Below are 25,414 nucleotides of genomic sequence, written 5' to 3'. Positions count from 1 at the left end.
TTGTTGGGAGTTTTTTGTTTTTATCATGAAAAAGTATTGAATTTTATCAAATATATTTTCTGCATTGTTTATTGATATGCTTATGCTTAGTCATTCAGTCATGTCTGACTCTGGGACCCTTTGGACTATAGCCCACCACGCTCCTCTGTCCTTGGGATTTTTCAGGCAAGAATACTGGAGTGGGTTGTCAATTCCTTCTCCAGGAGATCTTCCTGACCGAGGGATCAAACCTGCATCTCCTGTGGCTCCTGCATTGCAGGGGGATACTTTACTCACTGAGCCACTGGGGAAGCACTGTTATTGATATCACCATGTGATTTTTACCATATATTCTGTTGATATGCTGTATCACAGTAATTGATTTTTGTGTGTTATATAATCCTTGCCTCACAGGGAAAAATCCCACTTATTCATGGTGTATGATCCTTTTGATGTGCTGTTGAATGTGTTTTGCTAATAGTTTGGTTGAGGATGCTCATATATCTACTCATCAGATATTGTTAGTTTGTGTGAAACTAGGAATGTGTCCATTTCTTCTAGGCTATCTAGTCTGTTGTATAATTATTTATCGTGGCCTCTTACCATCCTTTCTATTTCTGTGACATCAGTTGTAATTCTCATCTTCCATATCTGATTTTATTTAACTTTCTCTTTTTTCTTAGTCTAGCTAACAGTTTGTAAGTTATATATATGTTGTCTATGAGAAACTCAGTTTAGATTTAAGGACACACATGGACTTGGTTGTTGGAGGATGATCATGGATATTCATTCATTAGGGTTGAGATCAAGCTGCCTTTACTATCACTTGTTCACAATTTGTGAATCTGATAGACAAATGTCTTACTGAAATATAAGATTTCTTTTATGACTTTCTACATGTTGGTCTAATTTTTGTTTTTACAGGCTACCAAAGCTCATGCAGCTTTTCCAGATTTCTTCAGGAATTCCACAGCAGAGTGGTGGGCAAGGGAAATTATAGATTTTTATAATAACCAGATGAAGTTTGATGGATTGTGGATTGTAAGTAAACTTTGAGAAATTTATATTTTGTTATTTATTGTGTACTGATTATGCAAAAATTTTACTAAGTTCTAATAATCTTAACAAAGTATTCTTTATGAAATTATCTCACTCATTTTTTTCTGTAGAATTTTCTTATGCAAAGAACTGATAAAATGCAGTTTTAACAATTCAAGTATTTGGCTGTTTTTTGCTGAATATTAAAATTGAATTTCAACTTTACCAAGAAACCAAAGTAGTCTCTTTAATGATTTATAAGTGCTTATAAATATTTATTTTATTTTCATTTAATGTAGGAATAAATCTTACACTCAACTGTCAGTCTTTGGTTTAAGGAAGTCATAGTCTCTTACAGATGTAGCAAAATCATCCTTTAAATAATTTTCTAATTTTATGTGTAACTTTAAAGTGTTGATATAAGAGTTTTAGTAATAACATTTTGAGATAACATAAGATGAATTTACTATATCACAAGTAAACATTTAATACAGGATATTTTACATAATACTTCTCTAGATTTTTGTAGGTGAACTTATCTGTTGATTTTTCAGCATGTCTGCATTAATTTACTTGCTTTTTGAATTAAAAAAAATTATAGAGGTGATATTAAGTACAAGCCTTGAGGATATAAAAGTATGTATTTTTTAAATTAATGGAAATACAATTTTATTTTATGTATAAAGTTGTGCACTATAAGGGATTTTATTAAATAATCCCTAAGAATTATATCTTGTTCCAGAAAAAATAACCTTTTTATGCTAAAGGAATCACCTTTAAATGTGTGTGTTATTTTCTTCTGTTGCATCCAAATCTTTGCGACCCCATGGACTATAGCCCACCATGCATCTCTGTCCATGGGATTCTCCAGGCAAGAATACTGGAGTGGGTTGCCATTTCCTCCTCACCTTTAACTGGCAACTAATTTATATATTTATATGATGGTCCCTTTATATGTGGCTACTAAGATGTGTATTCAATAGAGACTTTTTGAAGTTTTCTGTATTTGTAAACTATATCTTGAAGTTTTAAAAACCACAAGCCATTTTTCAAAAATAAAAATTATACAAAGTTCCAGGGCAGAAGTGGAGGGAAAAAAATATACACTATTATAATTTAGTTTTATGTCTAGAAACACAGAAAACAATTTACTTTTACATGTAGGTTTTATCTACAGAGGAAAATAGAACATTTTATATTTTAAAAAAGGAGACATGAACTGTAAAATGTTAAGAAATATTGAGCTAAACAAAATTCTTTGGTATTGTTGAGATTGTCTTATATTTTTGCTTTTTAAAAGTGTTGTTATTTGGATATGCTATTTCAATTTATTGAGTTCCTGAATTAGTTCTTTTAAGAAGATAAGCCCTAAATTTGTTTTTTGTTTACTTTTCTTTCTCTCTTTAAGGATATGAATGAACCATCAAGTTTTGTAAATGGAACAACTACTAATCAATGCAGAAATGCAGAGCTGAATTATCCACCTTATTTCCCAGGTACAATATTGCCGTTATACCTTTGATGTTATCATGTTATTATCATTTATTTATCAGGTTTATATACTTTATGATTTAGAGAACAGGATTCACATTCCCAATTCTCACTACCCATTTGCACACTGGACTACACCTCAGCTCATTACCAATATCATCTAGATCATCTAACATTACTTTGAGGAAAAAAAAAGTCAAGAAATATGCTTTACCTATATGAATACATTTCTAAATTTGATTATTTTGATTTTCTTATGAATCTTCTCAGATTTGAGAATCCTTAGTATTGTTTGAATAAAAATCTTTAAATCTTTCATAAAGTTTTTTTTTTTTTTTTAAGTTTTTCTTCACTAGGGAAAAAGTGAAAGAATGCTAACAACACTTCCTTGGTTGTCCCTGACCTAGGAGAGAAAAGTACAGTCTTTTGGCATTCATCCATATACTCCTACATAGTCAGTAAACTGCATAAAAGCTCTGAAAATTTTAATCTGAAACTGAGAAAAAATTGGATCAAGAGATAGTGCTATTGTAGCATTTGCCTGGCTCTTTATCCCAGGGCTTTATGTTAGCAAATGGAGTCTTTTTAAAAAAAATCTATTTAATCAGTATTTCTCATCTAAATGCGTAAAATATAGTAGATTTTAAGAAGTACATTTTTCATGGTTTTATGAATTCATATTATTAACATTTTTGTTACTAAATAAAGTAAAATTTTGCACATATTTTCCAGTCACAATTGTAATTGCAACCACTTACAATTGCAGACCAGTTTTTAATTTAAAATTAGCATAAACAAAGTGCACAATTGGTTAAAAAGTACTCTTTTTCAAACAGTGATTAATGTTTTACCAAAATAGCTTATGATTACAGGTTCCACATTTCAATATAGATGACTTTATAACATATTAATGTTTTTTCATTGATTCTCCCTAGAACTCACAAAAAGAACTGATGGATTACATTTCAGAACCGTGTGTATGGAAACAGAGCAGATTCTTAGTGATGGATCATCTGTTTTGCATTATGATGTTCACAATCTATATGGATGGTCACAGCTGAAACCAACTTATGAGTAAGCAATTTTCATAATCATCCTTTCTATTATTTGTTAGATATTAATGTTCCTACTTTGAGTCCTTCCCTGATGACCTTACCTTACTTGGCCATTCAAAGCACTTAGAATAGTTTCTCTCTCTCTCTGTATATTTATTTTAAATTTTCATCCTATTCCCAAAGGACCCTGAATCATTTTATTTTGTTCCCAAGCATGTACTCAGCTCATAGTAGCACAATGCCTCAGGAATAGTAAGTGCTCAAAGAATAATTTTTAATGAATATTTGAGTAAAAAATACATAGTTTGATGTCATTAATTAAAGCACAAATGCTAGGCTAAATCTGCTATTTAAATCTATTATTAGCAAATAAGAAACTATGTAATTGACTTTGAGCTTCTCAAACTTTAATAATCATACTTGTGCTCAGTCATGTTTGACTCTTTGCGACCCCATGGACTGTAGCCTGCCTGGCTCTTCTGTCCATGGAATTTTCCAGGCAAGAATACTGGAGTGGGTTGCATTTCCTATTCCAGGGCATCTTCTCAACCCAGGGATTGAACCCATGTCTCTTGAATTGGCAGATGGATTTTTTATCACCACAACATCTGGGAAGCCCACTAATAGCTCTATTAAACAAATTCTTATATGAGGCTAATAATGATGAAACATAGTCAATTCTTTAAATATCAAGTCTCTATTAACACTGTGCAATGGATTTTTCTGCAATGATACAAATGTTCTATAATTCTGGATTGTTCAATATGGTAGCTACCAGCCATATATGATTGTTGAACAATATGGCTAGTGTAACTCAGGAAAATAATTTTACATTTTATTTAATTTTCATAAATTTAAATTAAACAGTACCATGTGGCTTATGGTCACCAAATTACACAGTGCAACTCTAGATCATTGGTTCTTAACTACACATTGTAATCAACTGGATATTTTTTAAATTTTATTTTATATTGGAGCATATAACAGAACATATTAACAATGTTGTGCTATTTGTAGGTGTATGGCAAAGTGGTTCAGTTTCTTTTCCCATTTAGGTTAATAGAATATAAGTAGAGTTCCCTGTTCTATACAGTAGACCTTTGTTGGTCATCTATTTTAAATATAGTACCAAATTGGAGATTCTTGTACTATATAAATTCTGATTTTAATTAATCTGAACTATAGCCCAAGAATCTGAATTTTTTATTTTTTTTAATTTTTTTTAGTTTAATTTTATTTTTAAACTTTACAATATTGTATTAGTTTTGCCAAATATCGAAATGAAACTGCCACAGGTATACCCGCATTCCCCATCCTGAACCCTCCTCCCTCCTCCCTCCCCTACCCTCCCTCTGGGTCGTTCCAGTGCACCAGCCCCAAGCATCCAGTATTGTGCATCGAACCTGGACTGGCAACTCGTTTCATACATGATATTATACATGTTTCAATGCCATTCTCCCAAATCTTCCCACCCTCTCCCTCTCCCACAGAGTCCAAAAGACTGTTCTATACATCAGTGTCTCTTTTGCTGTCTCGTACACAGGGTTATTGTTACCATCTTTTTAAATTCCATATATATGCATTAGTATACTGTATTGGTGTTTTTCTTTCTGGCTTACTTCACTCTGTATAATAGGCTCCAGTTTCATCCACCTCATTAGAACTGATTCAAATGTATTCTTTTTAATGGCTGAGTAATACTCCATTGTGTATATGTACCACTGCTTTCTTATCCATTCATCTGCTGATGGACATCTAAGTTGCTTCCATGTCCTGGCTATTATAAACAGTGCTGTGATGAACATTGGGGTACACGTGTCTCTTTCCCTTCTGGTTTCCTCAGTGTGTATGCCCAGCAGTGGGATTGCTAGATCATAAGACAGTTCTCTAGGGGGTTGTAATGAGCATCCAGGATTGAAAACCGGTAATCTAGTAGATGGCTAAAGTTGGTAAAAGAATGAAAAGCATTTTGCAGTAAAGGGTATGGGTAATATTTCCTCATTTAGCGAAACACACATCTTATTTCCAGGACAAAACTCTTTTCAACCTAGAATAGGTGAATTGTTTAAGATATTATTACATGAATGACTGACCATAGATTTGTTCACTAAATCCCAATGTAAGGGCATTCAGAAAAACTAGTAGATGTATTTCTTAAGAGTAATACTTTTTTATTGAGAAAAATGCTTCTTCAGTTAACCCTATTGGAACATAATATGGAGCACAATTATCCTTCCCTAACCTCACTTTACCATAAAACTGTAGATATTAAAAATAACAGAAATATTGAGAGGTGACTGGTGAACCCATTAGCAAAACTTATATAACTTGAGATGAATGTATGTACTTTAAGGGAAATGAAAAAAATTTTTTTTTTCCACAGAGCACAATAAATTGAATTTCTGGAGCACATTACAGAATCTAGCATGGTTCCTGACACACTGTACAATGTTTAGTACATCTAAGTGAACCAGTTTTATCTTACCACAGCTATTAAAATTGTATAAATAAATTCAGGGAAAAATTAGGTAAATCTCCAGATAGTTGGTATGTTGTTATATGATACGTTATAAGTTATTTGGGGAAGTTAAAATCCATTTTCAGCTCTCAAATAGCATTATGAGGAAGATATCGGTACAGTTTTCCAAAGAACATCCATTTAATGTTAATTTTGTTCTTGTACATAAAATCTTTCAGTAAAAGTTTAACCATATTTGTTGTTTAAATTAAAAGATTAATAGATTTTAAATGTTGAGTTAAATAGCTCAATTTATGCATAGCCATAGACTTTTTATATCTTTTAAGTACTTTCTTATTATTTAACTTTTTCAGTTAAATGAGAATAAAATTGTTGAACTCTCAGCTATTATAGAGATTAAGTATAGTCATTATACATTTAAAGATCTTGCAAATGTAAAAGGATGCTATAAATAAATTACATTTAAACAAATGATGGAGAGTAAGACTTTTTAACATTGGAAAAAAACTGAAAGAATGAAAAGCATAATATTTTTCTTCAAGTTATTCAGACTGTACCATTTTCAGTTTCATTATTTCAGTTTCAATAATTCTGTTTCCTATAAGTTTGAGATATTAATTCAAAAATTAATTATATGCCAAGCACTATATTAGGTATAAGGAGTACAAAGAAGATTAAGGCATTCCTTAAACCTCCAGAGTCTCAAGGTCTCATTGAAGAATTTTTATGTATAAAGAAATCAGTACACACTGTGATCGATCTTTAACAAGGAAATGATTACATACAGTTGATAACATGCCTGTAGGTTACAAATATGCCTAAGAATTTGAAATATTTTTCCAATATAGTTCTATAGTCCCTATTCATATACTATTTATTTTGAATAATAAAATAAAAGCAATTATTTTTATAACTAATACAATAGTGTTTTTTTATTTTTGGTACATTTATAATTATAATAGAGAGATACAGATAATATATTGTATTATTCTTAACACTAGCATATATTTTAAATAAATAATAAAGTCAATAAACTTGTTCTTCAAAGGCTGAAAAGAGAGGAAAAGAAAAATATATGATCTAATTTTTAAAACCATTCTTTTGAGATCTGGCTTTGGAGAGATTCTATGCTTAAAATAGAATAACTATTTTTAATTTTTTTTTAATTTTTAAGACCTAGAGAAGCCTTTCTGTCTTTAAACTACCCTCTAAAACAGGGAGTATTATAGCAAAGATTCTCTGCAGAGTGATATGGAGATTAATTGTTGACAAATTATAAATAAGAGTTGAAGCATTAATAGGGCCTAAACTTTATTAAGAGAACCTGTTTAAGTAGAATGAAATGAGTTAATTCCAAAGCTCACAATATAATTAATTGAATTGATAATATCAATAGTTGGCTTGTATTCACTGGTCAAATAGCAAAAGGGCCACTTAGGCATGTTATTCTGCTAAATGTTGGAAGGGAAAAAAGATGTCTTCCATGTTTGTGAGGATTTTATAGTATAAGAGAGAAGACTCACTTGTAAAGAGCTAGCTATAGCAAGAGACAGCATCAGTTCAGTTCAGTTCAGTTGCTCAGTCGTGTCTGACTCTTTGCGACCCCATGAATTGCAGCACACCAGGCCTCCCTGTCCATCACCAACTCTTGGAGTTAGATGGCAAATAGATGGGGAAACAGTGGAAACAGTGTCAGACTTTATTTTTGGGGTTTCCAAAATCACTGCAGATGGTGACTGCAGCCATGAAATTAAAAGATGCTTACTCCTTGGAAGGAAAGTTATGACCAACCTAGATAGCATATTTAAAAGCAGAGACATTACTTTGCCAACAAAGGTCTATCTGGTCAAGGCTATGATTTTTCCAGTAGTCATGTATGGATGTGAGAGTTGGACTGTGAAGACAGCTGAGCGCCGAAGAATTGATGCTTTTGAACTGTGGTGTTGGAGAAGACTCTTGAGAGTCCCTTGGACTGCAAGGAGATCCAACCAGTCCATTCTGAAGGAGATCAGCCCTGGGATTTCTTTGGAGGGAATGATGCTAAAGGTGAAACTCCAGTACTTTGGCCACCTCATGCGAAGAGTTGACTCATTGGAAAAGACTTTGATGCTGGGAGGGATTGGGGGCATAGACACCATAAATAAAATACTTTTTTGTTTAAGGAAGTAGTCTTATGTGGAAATATATGAAGAAAATATCTCATATATTATAAGAACTCATAGTTCCTCTCCATCTATATTAGTGCATTGCAAAAGGCAACTGGCAAAAGAGGAATTATTATTTCTCGTTCCACATATCCCTCTGCTGGACGATGGTCAGGACACTGGCTTGGAGACAACTATGCAACATGGGACAATTTGGAAAAATCTATCATTGGTATGTGAGAGTCACCATCTTTCTCATTATTCTTTTGAAGTTTGTATTAGCTATTCACTGTTGCTAGTTCATATACTTTATAAGTCCTTTGAATATGCTTTTGGCACCATGTTCTCTGACAAATAGCGTAATGAAAAAGCAGTGGGCCAGAAAGCAGGATTTAGCTTATTTTGAGAAAATAATTTTGTCTCTTTTGGTCTCAGTTTCCTTTTGTGAAAGGGCAGAAATGGAAAGATAACATATAGAACTAAGAAAAGAAATGGATAGAAATTCTAGAGTCTAGGGAATAAGAATATCTTGTAGATGCTAAAGTATGAAACATCTCAAACAAACTTTTAAAGTTTTCTGACTATCTTTGAATAAAGAGTAAATAAAATATTATTTTGTTAAAGGCATTATTTTTCAGTTTCAGATACAGACTTAAATATTCTTTATATTTATATTAGGATTCAAGGAAAACATTTAATCAATGTTTAGAAATATTCCTTTAAAAGAAGAGCTGGAAATTCACATACATTCTATTTCATGAAAATGATCACTCCTCAGGGGATTTTGTCTAATAAGGATAATTCAGTTTGTTTCAGATGATAAGATCTATGGCAAAATAATTACAGAAACAGCCTTTTATTTTAATAATAAAACCAAGGAAGCCATTAACATATTCTTATACTATAATTTGTTCATAACAGTTTTGTGATCTAAATGTGTCATCTTGAAAGAATCAGAGTCTTATTTTTATAAATGTCATTAACACTATAAAGCAAAAAAATGCATACATTTTATAGGAAGAAAAAATAAAAAGTGTATTAATCTGAAAAGCTGTTTTATTGAATTAGAGGTCAGTTTTAGAAAAAATAAATAGAAAAAAGCAAATATCAAAATATTGATTTCTACAATTTTCTTTTCTAATTTTTAGGTATGATGGAATTTAGTCTCTTTGGAATGTCATATGTAAGTAGCTCCATTCCTCTTATCTTCATCACTTGTGAATATTAAAAAACATACTATTAACATTCATTAAATATAACTGTATTTTAGACTGGAGCAGATATCTGTGGTTTCTTCAACAATTCAGAATATCAGCTTTGTGCCCGCTGGATGCAACTTGGAGCATTTTATCCATATGCAAGAAATCACAACAGTGCATTTACTAGAGTATGTAATTACTGCATTTACTCTCATTCCTTTGTCCCACTAACCTTAAGCATCTTTGACAAGAATTCACCCTTCCTGGCTGATTTCCAGCTTTGAATCTCTTTACATTTACTGAGGGCATCTAAGCCCATCAGTTTAAGAATTTTCTGATTTGGGTTTTCTTTATACTTTGGGGTTTAAGACTTGGTTGGCTGGCATATGTACTGCTGCTCTATATAATTTTGTGGAAGCCAGGGCAAAAACTGCTTCTGGAAATCCTTACAAACCTGGATAGAACAATAAAAAAAAAATTGACTTCAACCTAAATAATTAGAAAAAGTCATTTAAAATATTAGTATCAATGCGTGAAATTGGCAAGTTTAAACAGCAAACATTTTAAAAATGAGTTGAGAAGAAATAAAAGGAAAAGGGAATCATGAGAACTAATTTATATGTGGTAGCACTATATACTTTATATATACTTTACTAAACTGGAAGAACTTTTTGAGTGAGGTGGTTGGTGGCGTTAGTGGTAAAGAACTTGCCAGCCAGTTCAGGAGACATAAGAAAAGTGGGTTCAGTCCTTGGGCTGGAAGATCCCCTGGAGGAGGTTGGCAACCCACTCCAGTATTCTTGCCTGAAGAATCCCATGGACAGAGGAACCTGGAGGGCTATGTTCCATAGGGTTGCAAAGAGTTGGGCACGATTGAAGCGACTTAGCACACAGCTCATGGAAAAGTATAAACAATTGAAGATAGTATCTAACTAAGTGCTAAATTTTGTGATATTCACTTTTGGTGAAAAAATATAGAAAAAAAGATAAATTATCAAAATGCACCTCATGGAAGAATTGTAGATGGAGTTGGTCTTTTAAGGATGCACTCTAGCCATAATAACTGAATGGTAGAGTTCATCATGTGTTGTGAATTCTTCATGTCACCTCTGGGAAATTTTAGTCAGAATAGAAGGAAAAATTTATATTACAAAATGAAAATATATACAAGGTTAAAGGCAGTATGAGTCTACATTTTGGGAGAATTTGTAATTCTTTGTAATAATTTATACTAAGTTGGGCAATAGAGAAGTTGATAAGATAGGAATATTTTAACAGGAGAACATTATGTCAATAATGCAATTCAGAATGCTGTATTATTGGGAGACTGAGGCTTGAATGAATAAAATCCTAAACAGGGGTTCTTTAATAATTCCTTAATTCTTCTTTTATTCAAGAGGAATTCATTGAAAATCTATTATTTAATAATTTACAAAGTCCTTGCGCTATATGATTTATATAATGCAGGAAGGATAGAGATGATAGACAATTTTATATACATATATATTATATATACAGAGAAGGCAATGGCACCCCACTCCAGTACTCTTGCCTGGAAAATCCCATGGATGGAGGAGCCTGGAAGGCTGCAGTCCATGGGGTCGATGAGGGTCGGACACGACTGAGCGACTTCACTTTCACTTTTCACTTTCATGCATTGGAGAAGGAAATGTCAACCCACTCCAGTGTTCTTGCCTGGAGAATCCCAGGGACAGGGGAGCCTGGTGGGCTTCCGTCTCTAGGGTCACACAGAATCAGACATGACTGAAGTGACTTAGTAGTTGTAGTATATTATATATAATATATTATAGAAGAGCAAGTCCAAATAAGTCATATGAGGGAAAACTTGAGTAAGCTAAAATGATAAAGATTTATGAGGGTTCTGTTTTAGAGGGGGTGCTCAGGGAAGTCCTCTTGGATAAAGTGACATTAGCATTAGAGCAGAGACTTGAGTTGGGGAAAGAAACAAATTTAAACATATGGGGATGAATTTCAAGTCAGGGGAACAAGTGAAAGACCACAAGGTGGGAATGTGCCTGGAGTTTTTAAGACTATGAAGTTGGAAAGGATGAAGTATTTCTGAATGAAAATGTGAAGAACAGAAGTCTCAAGTTTAGGAGGTAGTATAATTGAATTTAGGGATGTATGGTTTAGGATTAAATGCTTATTTTCAGCATTTAAAAACTGAAATAATGTCAACAAAGTTAGTATGCAACAGATATGGTCTTTGCTTCTTTCTTCTAACTTGACTTGGAAACTGCTAACAGTAGGAGAAGACAGAGCTTAATAGTTATTGGATCATTGTACTTTCAAGGTTGCCTATTCCAATTCTACATGTACCAATGTAACAGTTGGTCACCATTCAAACATTTTTACTACTGGAATCTAGAAAAGTTGGAATCTTCATAGATAGGATACCACTCTTAAAAACTCTGTTCCTGTTGGTAACCACAAAAAACATTGAAAGTTTTGTCCCCTGCAGTCATGTGGCAGTCTTGTTTGTTCCCTTGATATAAAGTAGAATGTAAGATAGTAATCAATTATTATTTTTTAACCAGTAAGTGCAATAACATTGTTTGGGTGCATGCATGGGTTGTACAACCCCATGGACTATAGCCCACCAGGCAATTTCCCAATCAAGAATACTCAAGCGGGTTGCCATTTCCTCCTCCAGTGAATCCTCCTGACCCAGAGATTGAACCAGCGTCTCTTGAGTCTTCTGCATTGGCAGGCAGAGTCTTTACCACTGAGCCACCAGGGAAGCCCATAATAACATTATTGAGAAGTTTTTAACTTTCAAGCATCAATTTTAGGCTTTTTACCTGGAGAGTGATTCCAGAGCAGATTTGGTGGGCATGTTCTTTTTTGTTATGCAATAGTAATTTGATCCTCTCCTTTTCCTATACTATTAATTCTTCAGTACCATAGTTTATTCATTTCTCATGAGATCACAGTGTGCAGGGTTATTGTGATGGACTTTGCATGTCTCTATTTCAATCCACTTTTGTATAGCATTCTGTTTCTCCCCTAGATTTTTCATCATATAGTGAGTATCACCACAGTTGACAAGGGTAATTGTCACCTATTCAAATATAAACTACTCTTTAAGTAGGTTCACCTACATGAAATCATGTATGGGCTTAATTTGCATTTTCTTATTAGAGTGTTAATATTATGCTGTCTTTCCATCATAAGAGATAGAAATATTACTCCAGAAGAATTTTGTGAAGAACGTATATAGCATATGATGGTGATTCAAATTATTCCATACTTTTTATCCTTCAAATATGTATTTGAAAATTATGATTTAACCAAGGACTGGAGCTTATGACTATTTCATTTTGCTTTGTTTCAGAGACAAGATCCTGCTTCCTGGAATAAAACTTTTTCTGCAATGTCAAGGGATATTCTAAATATTAGATACACTTTATTGCCCTACTTCTATACACAGATGTATGAAATTCATGCTCATGGTGGCACTGTTATCCGACCCCTTTTGCATGAGTAAGTTCACATTATTTTTTTCCTACCACAAAGAGAATAGCTTTTCTTTGTTTTATTCAATAATCAATATAAAATGGGCTTTCCCTGATGACTCAGCTGGTAAAGAACCTGCCTGCAATGCGGGAGACCTGGATTTAAACCCTGGGTTGGGAAGATCCCCTGGAGAAGGGAATGGCTATCGACTTCAGTATTCTGGACTGGGGGATTCCATGGACTCCCCATGGAATAGCAAAGAGTAGTCTATGGGATAGCAAAGAGTCAGCATGACTGAGCGACCTTGACTTTCACTTTCCAATCTACTTTCACTTCAATATAAAATATTTTAAACTAAAACATTTTTTGTTGTTTTAGTGTACGTTTTGGATTAATAAGTATTTACATGAGGAAATCTACTAAAAAGCAGTCCAATATGTGCCATTAAAAATGAAATACATTAACCAGTTTTTAAAAAGTAATAATTTTTAGAAATAACTACTATACACCAAGTATTGTTTTAGATTACTTACAGACCTTATTACATTGTGTATTTTTGAGAATTCTTGGAAATAAGTAATATTATCTCTGTATTATAATTTATTTAACTGAAGTTTACTGCAATCCAGTAAATGTACCACATACAAATGCCTGACTGAAGAAGACCATCCTATTTCTCCCATTCTCTATAGAAAATTGTTTTGGATTTACTCTTTAAATTGCAAACTATATATGACCAAATCTTGAAATTCAATTCTATGAATATAGTTGCAAAAACGTTAACATGTTCTGTTTTTAGTGCAAATACATTTCTTATGGATGTTACACAAAGTAAAAAACAAACACATATACAAACGAAAAAAAAATTGAAATAATCATGATATACTTATCTTCTTGTGTGCCCTATATTATCAGAGTAATTGAATGAGGTAATTTGTTAGATTTCACTATTCATAAACCAGTAAAAAATATGCAGAGGATATTTACTCAAATTAAGCAGTTCAATTCAGGCCAGTTCAGTCGCTCAGACATGTCCGACTCTTTACGACATCATGAATCACAGCACACCAGACCTCCCTGTCCATCACCAACTCCCGGAGTTCACTCAAACTCATGTCCTTCGAGTAGGTGATGCCATCCAGCCATCTCATCCTCTGTTGTCCCCTTCTCCTCCTGACCCCAATCCCTCCCAGCATCAGAGTCTTTTCCAATGAGTCAACTCTTCGCAACAGGTGGCCAAAGTACTGGACTTTCAGCTTTAGCATCATTCCTTTCAAAGAAATCCCAGGACTGATCTCCTTTAGAATGGACTGGTTGGATCTCTTTGCAGTCCAAGGGACTTTCAAGAGTCTTCTCCAACACCACAGTTCAAAAGCATCAATTCTTTGGCCCTCAGCTTTCCTCACAGTCCAACTCTCACATCCATACATGACCACTGGAAAAAGCATAGCCTTGGCTAGATGGACCTTTGTTGGCAAAGTAATGTCTCTGCTTTTGAATATGCTATCTAGGTTGGTCATAACTTTCCTTCCAAGGAGTAAGCGTCTTTTAATTTCATGGTTGCAATCACCATCTGCAGTGATTTTGGAGCCCCCAAAAATAAAGTCTGACACTGTTTTCACTGTTTCCCCATCTATTTCCCAGGAAGTGATGGGACCAGATGCCATGATCTTAGTCTTCTGAATGTTGAGTTTTAAGCCAACTTTTTCACTCTCCTCTTTCACTTTCATCAAGAGGCTTTTTAGCTCCTATTCACTTTCTGCCTTAAGGGTGGTATCATCTGCATATCTGAGGTTATTGATATTTCTCCTGACAGTCTTGATTCCAGCTTGTGTTTTGTCCAGCCCAGCGTTTCTCATGATATACTCTGCATAAAAGTTAAATAAGCAGGGTGACAATATACAGCCTTGATGTACTCCTTTTCCTATTTGGAACCAGTCTGTTGTTCCATGTCCATTTCTAACTATTGCTTCCTGACCTGCATATAGGTTTCTCAAGAGGCAGGTTAGGTGGTCTTGTATTCCCATCTCTTTCAGAATTTTCCACAGTTTATTGTGATCCACACAGTCAAAGGCTTTGGGATAGTCAATAAAGCAGAAATAGATATTTTCTGGAACTCTTTTGCTTTTTCCATGATCCAGCAGATGTTGGCAATTTGATCTCTGGTTCCTCTGCCTTTTCTAAAACCAGCTTGAACATCTGGAAGCTCATAGGTCATGTATTGCTGAAGTCTGGCTTGGATAATTTTGAGCATTACTTTGCTAGCATGTGAGATGAGTGCAACTGTGCGGTAGTTTGAACATTCTTTGGCATTGCCGTTCTTTGGGATTGGAATGAAACTGACCTTTGCCAGTCCTGTGGCCACTGCTGAGTTTTCCAAATTTGCTGTCATATTGAGTGCAGCACTTTCACAGCCTCACACTTTTCTTCCAGAGTGTTTGTATCTTTGCTTCGTGTGTTTTTGATCTTCTACTTGGCAAAGTTAATATTTGAACCTATGTAAGTTCACTTTAAAGGAGATTTCTCACTCAGTTGGTCTTACATGTCCATTGCAACTCTGCATTTTGTCAGAAGGTTTAGTCATACTCAAATTTACTCATTAAATATTGTACCACTGCATATTGAATTCCAGGACTTCCTTGGTGGCTCAGCTGGTGAAGAATCTGCCTGCAATGCCGGAGACCTGGGTTCAATCCCTGGGTTGGGAAGATCCCCTGGAAAAGGGAATAGCTACCCACTCCAGTATTCTGGCCTGGAGAATTCCATGGACTGTATAGTCCATAAGGTCACAAAGAGTTGGACATGACTGAATGACTTTCACGTATTGAATTCCAAGTGATGAAGTTGTTTTTGATCTTTTATAGTTTGATTTGCATTTCAATCCACAAAAGTCCATAGTTCAAAATATGATTTTAATAATTATTTTATTGTATTTAGAAGAGCTAAATGCCTTTGATTTAACTTTGTATATATTTTATCCAGGTTTTTAAATGAAAAACCAACCTGGGATATATTCAAACAGTTTCTGTGGGGTCCAGCATTTATGGTTACTCCTGTATTGGAACCTGTAAGTCCCATCACATATTTTTGTTCACAAAATAATATTCTTTGGTATATATGTTTTTAATGACTATATTTTTAAATTCCAGTACGTTGACACTGTAGAAGGCTATGTCCCTAATGCTCGGTGGTTTGATTACCATACAGTAAGTAATTAAAGAATTCTGGGGGACTGACAAAATATAAATGAGTAACATCTTGATTACAGCCTTTTTAATAATGACATATTTATTTTCCTTTCCATTTAAAAAGAGTAAGATGTTTCTTACTAATTATATCTGAATCAAATTAACAAACAGTGAGAGAGTTAATTTTTTGTGCCATAGATTGTTATATAGTCATGGATTTATTTTACTAAATAAATTTCAAAATTGTACATTGTGCACAAAAAGGTCATTGCCTTTTATTAAGTATGCAAGAAGATTGTTAACAGTAATGCATTCCTTCCAAGAATAATATATGTGACAAGTCAAGAATAGCTTTTGTGACCCATCAAACACCCATGTATTTTCTGCATGTGCATACTACAAAAAATAGTGGTAAGTTAATTTCAAAGCTATAAATAAACTAAGGAATAAAGTGGTTTATCCTTTAACCAACATAACTTCCTGAATAAATGTGTGTGGTTTTATTTTTTTAATTAAAAAGTATATTATTTGATTCTATAAATGTGCCCCCTCAAGTACCAGTATTGCTGATGATTCTTTTATTGCTTCTGTTCTTTTCTTGCAACTGTCCCATTTCCAGGGCAAAGATATTGGTGTCAGAGAAACATTTCATACATTTGTAGCTCCTTTATATGAAATAAACCTACATGTCCGTGGTGGTTACATCCTACCATGTCAAGAGCCTGCTAACAATACATTTTACAGGTAAGTGAAGTGTAAGTCTTGAGAGTCCCTTGAACTGCAAGTTGATCAAACCAGTTAATTCTAAAGGAAATCGAGCCTGAATATTCATTGGACGGACTGTTGCTGAAGCCCCTTTTTGGCCCTGTATGTGAAGAACCAGCTTATTAGAAAAGACCCTGATGCTGGGAAAGATTGAAGACAAATGGAGAAGGGGGCAGTAGAGGATGAGATGATTAAAGAGTATCACCGACTTAATGGATCATGAAATTGAGCAACACCAGGGAGATAGTGGAGGACAGAGGAGCCTGGCAGCTACAGTTGTAAAGAGTTGGACACGATTTAGCAACTGATCAACAGCAACAAAAACAAAGTGTTTACTGAACTCAGATTAGATTTTCAGATACATAATGCTAGAATTGTCAAGAACCAGGAAAGGTCTGAGATTTTATCCTACTTCCAAGTTTACAGGTTAGCCTGCCAGTTTCATGACTACTGTGTCTGAGACAAAGGTCTTACTCATGGCATAGCAAGAAATATGAGCTTCATGTTTCCTTCAGTTTTCATTTGACCTCCAAGTCCCATATAGGTGAGTGATATCAAGTGACCTAGGTGGATACTGTCCATGCAGGAGGTTTGTGTCACAATGAAGAAATGCCAAGTTTTGGGAAACTCAACCTTTTATAATAGACTTTGAGTAAATTATCCACTATTTGCTTTGAAGGGAGAAAAACTGTCAGTACTTAAATATGCAGAAACTTAACTCATGTAAAATTGACTTCCAACATGATAGGAATGTTTTCCGGACCAAAAAAAACAACTGAAATTTAATGTCTTCTGTATAAACATGCAAAGGTATTGATAACATGCAAAGGTCTTGTATTTTAAATGGCTGCCTCACCTAAGACTTATTATTTTTTCTGAGTCTGATATGTGGAAAGAAGTATTATTTTATTCATTAAAGTATATTTTTAAAATGAGCTTTTCTATGAACTTTAAGCAAACAATGCTCAGAAGACCTCCCTTTCCTTCTGTCTTTTCCAGTCCCCCTTTTCTTCCTCCATCAGTACTATGACACATTCCCTGATTCACTTTAGTTTATCAAAGTAGATATCCATTGACAATATCACTACTCCTTCAAACTGCTAAGTCTTCTGTTGTCCATAGAAGAACCAGACCTGTTTTTATCAATCTTGTCCCATTTTACAATGAAAGGTAATTCAGATTTTCTATCCATTACCATTTATAACTGAACATCTTCTAAGACCACTTATGTGACATTATCTCCCTCTTGTTCAATGATGTGTCATATCTACCAGGGGTTGTGGGTCCATTCTGTCTCCTATGACTGATGTAAGAATGAATCTCTGATACCAATCACAGGATCTATTTCCACTGTTCAACTCCTGGCTTAGCTATTCAGATTCTAGAGGACTCAGTTCTGTTCCTCTTCTCATGTCCTGTTGTACCTCGTCTCACATGTGCTGACAGCCCCAGCTGGCATGAATAGGTTATTTCTATCTCCTAAAGCCATCCAGATCCATTTCTATCAACACCTTATCTTGTGTTGTGGATAGCTGCTCAGTTGTGTCTGACTCTTTGCAACCTCATGAACTGTAGCTGGCTAGGCTCCTCTGTCCATGGGGATTCTCAGGCAAGAATACTGGAGTGGGTTGCCATGCTCTGCTACAGTACCCCTCCAATACTTTATATTGATATCAATTAAAGAGGAGAAAAATAATTGCACCTGAGAAGTGAGAGTCTCGTGAAGGACACCAGTTATAAGTTGTGCCTTGAAGAATCCTTGTTATTAAAGAGGACTAGAGAGGCCATTCTGTGTGTGTGTGTGTGTGTGTGTGTGTGTGTGTGTGTGTGTGGGTATGCGTGTGTAAATGGGTAAAGTAAATAAGATATTTAGGTATACAGTTAACCTTTGAACAACATGGGTTTAAATTACATGAGTCCACTTATATGTGGATATTTTTCAGTAGTAAATAGTACAGTACCACTCAGTCCGTGATTGGCTGAATCTGTGGGTGCAGAGGAACTGTGCTTACTTGGATATATGTTGTTCAAGGGTAAACTCTATATACAGGGTAGAATGAAAGTTGTGAAGCTTCTCTTAATCTCATTTAAGTATGTTGGGAAATCATGTTAAACTGTATTTTCATGTTGCTAATAAGATCTACTTATATTTTAATTCAGTGACAGTGAACTGAAATACATATATACATACTTGCTAAGACATGCTAAAATCTTTACACGGAAAGTATAAAGTTGCTATGGAGATTTGAACTCTAGATATTTTGGATATTTTAGGAGACTTCCATAGTAGTACAGCCTTTAACATTTGTGTTCAGAAAAGGCAGATAGCTAAACATAATTAATCCTTCCATGGCAGTATAAGGCTGTTAAACCAAGTGATTTGTATACTGAACATGGAAGCAGATACTTAATTCAGAAATAAGCATATTGTAGGCAGAAGATGGTAAGTATTGCTCAATCCAAGGAGAAGATTTGCAATTTTCTACTAGCTACTCTTTACATTCTTATTAACAACTGCCAATGATAATTAAATTATTTATATATGGAAATATGAAGATAACTTAAGTCATAAGGATTAAAACATGCTACTGAAATAGCTTTATGTTTAATGGTCAATTGCAGAATTATCATGGAAAGTATAAATAAATACATTAATAACCTTAACATAGTTTTAATTATAAATGAGGTCACTTCTGATTTTCTATAGTAGGTGAATCCTTGATATCAAAGATATGCATGATATTTTCTATTAAATATGAAGGATTTGTGGTTTATATACTTTCCATTCTTGTTAGTCACTCAGTTGTATCTGACTCTCTGTGATCCCATGGACTATATCCCACCAGGCTCCTCTCTCCAGGGAATGCTTCAGGCAAGGGTACTGGAGTAGGTAGCCATTCCCTTTTCCAGAGGATCTTTCCAGGCCAGGGATTGAACCTAGATCTTCTGCATTACAGGCACATTCTTCACTATCTGAGCCAGCAGGGAAGCCAGGAAAATCCTCTTATTTTATTTTCCTAAAACAATTTGTATTCTCCTTAATTGATATTCTTATTTGTGTTCTTTGGACACATACAATAAAACACTTGATACTCTTTAAATGTTGATAAAATTATATTCTTTTTACAGCCGACAGAATTACATGAAGCTCATTGTTGCTGCAGATGATAATCAGATGGCACAAGGATCTCTGTTTTGGGATGATGGAGAGACTATTGGTAAGTCTTCCATTTAGGAGTGTTGGGGGAGTGTGTAATTTCCTCAGTTCTGTCTCACCGCAGCAAAAATTTGAAGCAATGGACAGACCAGTGTTACAGCTTGGTGATATAGCTCAGTTTCATTTGGCAAGCAAAGGAATATACATCCTTGAATCGTGAGGGTGGGCCGACCGAAAAGAAGTGAAGAGAAGAGAAAAGAAGCCAGAGGCTCCTCTTTTTATACTTTTTTTTTTTTTCTCCTCCCCATGAGCCTGCCCTATGTAAATTGTGCTAGCCAGTAGAGCTGTTTGCTTCACCTGAGGTTCTTACTCTGGTCCTCAGACCTTCCTTTGTTCTATTTTTGCAGGCTTTTTCTTTGTCTTTTAGCCACTGCTATTTTTTGGACTCCTTTTTCCTATTCTAAGTACCTAAAATTCCCCCCTCAAGAGATGGGAAGTGCAAATTCTTTGGGAATAGAGGCCTCCATCGAGGTCTGTCTGGCTACTTCCTACTGAGCTGGGATGGTGAGGGGTATTGGGCTTCCTCCTCTTGCTAATCTCAAGCCTCAGAGTCTTTATAGTGGTGTCTATCTAAGGGTGAGTGATATTCCCCATGGTCGGGTGTAGTTTTATATATCCTTATTGAACTGGCACTGCATGTTGTAGCTTATTGACCTGGGCAGAGACAAACTGCATTACACAATTGATAATACATGGATCAATCACAAGCAGCATCAATATTGTGATAACAGGGATTAGTAGGGGCATTCAGTTCAGTTCAGTCACTCAGTCATGTCCGACTCTGCAATCCCATGAATCTCAGCACACCAGGCCTCCCTGTCCATCACCAGCTCCCAGAGTTCACTCAAACTTACGTCCATCAAGTCAGCGTTGCCATCCAGCCATCTCATCCTCTGTTGCCCCCTTTTCCTCCTGCCCCCAATCCCTCCCAGCATCAGAGTCTTTTCCAATGAGTCAACTCTTCGCATGAGGTGGCCAAAGTACTGGAGTTTCAGCTTTAACATCATCCTTCCAAAGAACACCCAGGGCTGATCTCCTTTAGAATGGACTGGTTGGATCTCCTTGCAATCCAAGGGACTTTCAAGAGTCTTCTCCAACACCACAGTTCAAAAGCAGCAATTATTCAGTGCTCAGCTTTCTGCATTAGCCAGCTCCAAATCCTCCATCACCAGAAGAAGGATCCACAAAGAGAGATTGTAGCCACCCCAAGAACTCTCCAGCTCATTCTTTGAGCTCCTGTAGGATCTGAATGTTTTGTTTTTCTTGAGGACTGTGAGACTTTCTTAAACTTTAGCTGGAGGTATTTACCCAGAAAAAACATATCTCATCCAAGATGGCTCAAGTCCCTCCTTGTTCAGGGATCAGGAGATCTATCTCTTGTCTATTTTGGAGTACAACCCTTACCAAGCTGTGCTGGCTCTTTAGAGCTATCCTGAGAAATTTTATCCCCAGAAACTTAATTTTTGGCTGTTCATTAGAATGGTACTCATTTGTAGTTCTAAATAGGTATCTGAGATCTCCCAGGGGCTCACAGGTATACTGATTGTCCTCTTCAGTTTTCTTCCATGGCTTGACTTGTGAGTAGTGAATCCAGGAGTCGTATCCTGTTAACTTGACTGCTGTAGGGGTAGAAAGTATTACAGGGAAGGGGCCCTTCCATGTGAGCTGGAGTTGAGCCTTTGGGGACACATCTTTCCAGATTTTAATTAGGACCTGAGTCCCTGGAGCACATAGTGGTGGTTCTTTAGAATCTTTTGGGTCCTGGTTGACACCCCACAAGTGTATATCTTGTTGGAATTGCCCAGTGGCCATGGTATGAGACCGGAGGGTCTGAGCCTCTGGATCTAGGAAGAGGTCATTGACATAAACAAATGGTCTCCCATATAGCATCTCATAAGGACTAAGACCAACCTGTTCCTTAGGGGCAATATGGATGTGGAGGAGAGCTATTGGTAAAGCCTCCTTCCATCCCAGGGAGGTCACCTGGGTTATCTTTTTAATCACTGATTTTAATAATTGATTGGCTCTTTCTACTTTTCCTGAAGACCGAGTCCTCCAGGCACAATGGAGATAATAAGTAATGCCCAAAGCTTTAGAGACCGCTTGGATGACCTTAGAAGAAAATGATGTCCCATTGTCACTTTGTAATGGTCTTGGCAGACCAAATCTCAGAATGATTTCATAGAGCAGTTTTTTTTTTTTAACCACCTCCTCAGCCTTCTCAGTCTGGGTGGGAAAGCCTTCAGTCCATCCTGTGAATGTATCTGTCATGACTTATAGGTATTTATACCCTTGAGAAACTGGCATCTGGGTGAAGTCCTTCTCCCAGTCCTCTCCTGGGTAGGTACCACATTGTTGGGCAGGCTGGGCCAGCTGGTGTCTTCGGGCTCCTTGAGCGTTGTTTAACTGACAAGTGGGACAAAAGGAGAACACTTGCCTTCTAGTTGTCTGGAGGCTTGTTCCTCTGAAGGACCTTTCTAGTAATCTTTGGAGGGCCTTTTCCCCTAAATGAGTGGTGGCATATAAGGAGTTAACCAACTTCCATTGAAGGTTCCCAGGCAGAAAAAGGAACCCCTCCTTTTGGAACCACCCTCATATGATCTTTGTGAAAGCCCTCACTCTTAGCTTTAAGAGTCTCTCCTTCAGTTTATGAAGGAGTTTCTGGCAAATTAGTCTGTGGATCTAAGGTGGCAACCCCTATTAGGTCATTGTTCTGTAATGCTGCTCTCTTAGCTGCCTGATCGGCTGCTTGTTTCCCTCGTACCACTTCTGTGCTCCCTTTAGAGTGGGAGACTGAAACCTCAATGAGCAGATGGACTGCCTTCAAGAGCCTAAGGATTTGATCACCATATTTCACTGGGAACCCTCAGGTGGTCAAGTGTTCTCTTTCTTTCCAAATAGCAGTGTGTATGTAGCACCACAAAGGCATACTTGGAGTCGGTGTAAATGGCTACTCTTTTTCCTTTTCTCAGCCCTAAAGCTCAAGTCAGGGTTATGAGCTCAGCTAATTGGGCCGAAGTAACTGGTGGCAAATGTTTAGCACCTGTGATCTCAAAATTGGAGGCTACTGCATATCCAGTTCTTCTTTTTCCGTCCAAGACAAAGCTGCTTCTGTCAGTGTACATGATTTCCTCAGGATTGGTCAGAAGATTTTCTGACAATCCCTCTTGGGTTTTGTCCAGTGGTCCAAGATTTCTAGGCAAGAGTGAAAGAGAAGAGAGACCTCAGAGGTAGGCAGGAGGGTAGTTGGGTTAAGAACCTCACAAGGGGATATAGTCAGGCCTGGATTTTCCATTAGCACTACTTGATATCTGAGGATCCTTTGATCAGACATCCATAAATGGCCTCTCCCATTCAGGAGTTGTTTCACTTGGTGACTGGTAAAAATAGTTTGACCTCAAAAGAGTGTTTTAAAGCATCTTCTATTAGGACTGCAATAGCTGCAAGATTTCAAAGGCAGGGAAAGATGTCTTTCCAATAAGGGAATAGGACACTCAGGGACCACCAGAAACTGGTGGGAAAATATTTGTCCATCCTAGCAACAAAGAAGTGCTCAGGTGAATCTTTTTGTAATTGCTTTTCCTGTAGCACTCAAAATGGTAAAAGTTTGGGAGGAGAAGGCTCCAGAGTAGGAGGTCAGGACAGACTAGGTAGCCCCTGTGTCAACCAAGGAATTCTCGGACCTACCTGCCATATCCCATTGCACCCTTGGCTCCAGCCCTGTGATGGTTATCTGTGACATGTGGGCTGGCTGAAGTGGGCTGCTTCAGTCCTGTTGAACCATCATAAGGGAAGGCTTGGCGCTTGACTTTGAGGCTCTTGTGTCCCAAGGACAGAGTGCCACCTAATGCCCCAACTGATGGCATTTGTAGCAAACCATTTTAGGAAACTTGTCATGGTTTGGACACTTTGGCCCAATGTCCCACTTGTCTATAATTGAGGTATTTGCCCCCTGCCTTGTCCTTTAAGGGCTGGGTGTTTGCCATAGGGCTTCCCTGGAGGGCAGTCAGCACCTGGGCATGCCTTGTCTCTTTCCTTTTCTCCCTTTCCTGGGCCTTGGCTCCTCCCTTTCCTCTTCTCTGTTATAAAAGGTATGGTGGCTGTCTGGACCTTCTCATCTAAAGAGGTAGCAGGGTCCTGTAGCTGTTATAACTTTATCCTGATGTCTAATGCACATTGGGACAGGAATTTGTCCTTTAAAATCACCTGTCCCTCTTAAGAATCTAAGTCCAGATTGGTAAACTTTGGAAGGCCTCTTTTAGCCTTTCCAGAAAGGCAATGGTGTTCTTATTGGGCTCTTGAGTAATCAGGCATAGCTGATTACTTTTTGCTGGGCTGCTTTTAGTCCTGCCTTTACACAGATCAGAAAATAATCCCTTTCTCAGATGTTCTTAGGGTTATTATAATTCCCATATTATATATTATTATAATTCCAATTAGGACCTGATGAGGGGACCGCAGTTCCCCCCACTGGGTATTTATCGCTTGACCTGTGAAGCCCCCTAGCATACCTTCATGCTTCCTTTAATACGCCAGCATACTCAGGGTCAGAAAAAGTTTGACTAAATATGACCATGATGTCCTTTCACGTTAAATCGAAGGCTAAGGTAATGTGTTGCAATGTATCTGTATATTTGCCTGGGTCATCTGTATAGCTTCCCAGGCCTGGTTTGATCTATCTTAGTTCTCAGAGGGAGAAGGGCTTATGGACCCGGGTTGGTCTGAATTCTCCTCCAGTTTCAACTAAGTGACGTACTCAAGTTGGTTTTTGTGGAGGGGGTGATCCTGGATATGGGGGCACTTTTGAATACAAGGAAGGAGCACCAGGCAACTCGGGAGCCATGGGAAGTAAGCCTTCATGGGGGCGGCAGGCAGGAGGGGGAATGGCGGGGTTCCTTCTCTTGGTTGTCTGTGCCTAACACCATTTGCCTAGTCAGCTCACTTTCAGGTATACAATCCCATACTTAAGACAGAGCTCCTTCATATCACTTAGTCAGGAGAAAATTTGGACAGGGTATCTATGTCCATTTCTCTTGTCTTTTGCAGAATAAGTCTAGCTGCAGGATCATATTGTAATTTAAACTTCCATACTCAGGCAAGAGTTCCTTATCCCTGAGGACACCATGGCCAGGCAATGGCACAAAGAATTTTAAGCAACTTCTCCTTAAGGTTAGAGGATTGAACAGCTTCTGGTTATCTCAAGGGTGCATCTCAAGGGTGTCTGTTAGGAAGTGGATTGGTTATTTCCTACCTGAAAAAAGATAGTGATGACAGGGAGGGGAAAAAAAAAAAAAGAGTAGGCCTCCTTCTATTTTTACGGGTGGACTTCCTTAGGGGTGAATCTTTCTGAAATGTATCCTACCAAGTTCTGTTGCAACCTAA

General features: G+C 36.5%; 1 protein-coding gene across 1 annotated transcript in view; it reads left to right on the top strand.

The window, feature by feature from the left end:
* The window catches only part of SI (sucrase-isomaltase (alpha-glucosidase)), a 115,546-nt gene that overhangs the window by 76,495 nt on the left and 13,637 nt on the right, over window positions 1–25,414 (top strand). The window contains exons 35-45 of the mRNA XM_010840924.1: window positions 904–1,020; window positions 2,426–2,513; window positions 3,444–3,582; window positions 8,285–8,418; window positions 9,335–9,369; window positions 9,457–9,573; window positions 12,741–12,889; window positions 15,845–15,929; window positions 16,012–16,068; window positions 16,670–16,794; window positions 19,945–20,033. Coding sequence (XP_010839226.1) covers window positions 904–1,020; window positions 2,426–2,513; window positions 3,444–3,582; window positions 8,285–8,418; window positions 9,335–9,369; window positions 9,457–9,573; window positions 12,741–12,889; window positions 15,845–15,929; window positions 16,012–16,068; window positions 16,670–16,794; window positions 19,945–20,033 — 1,135 coding nt within the window. The remainder of the gene's footprint in view (window positions 1–903; window positions 1,021–2,425; window positions 2,514–3,443; window positions 3,583–8,284; window positions 8,419–9,334; window positions 9,370–9,456; window positions 9,574–12,740; window positions 12,890–15,844; window positions 15,930–16,011; window positions 16,069–16,669; window positions 16,795–19,944; window positions 20,034–25,414) is intronic.

Source organism: Bison bison, unplaced genomic scaffold (assembly GCF_000754665.1).
Source record: "Bison bison bison isolate TAMUID 2011002044 unplaced genomic scaffold, Bison_UMD1.0 scf7180017864149, whole genome shotgun sequence".
NCBI classification, from domain to species: Eukaryota; Metazoa; Chordata; class Mammalia; order Artiodactyla; family Bovidae; genus Bison; species Bison bison.
The sequence above is the reverse complement of the archived record's forward strand: the minus strand, read 5'-3'. Positions and strand labels throughout refer to the sequence as shown.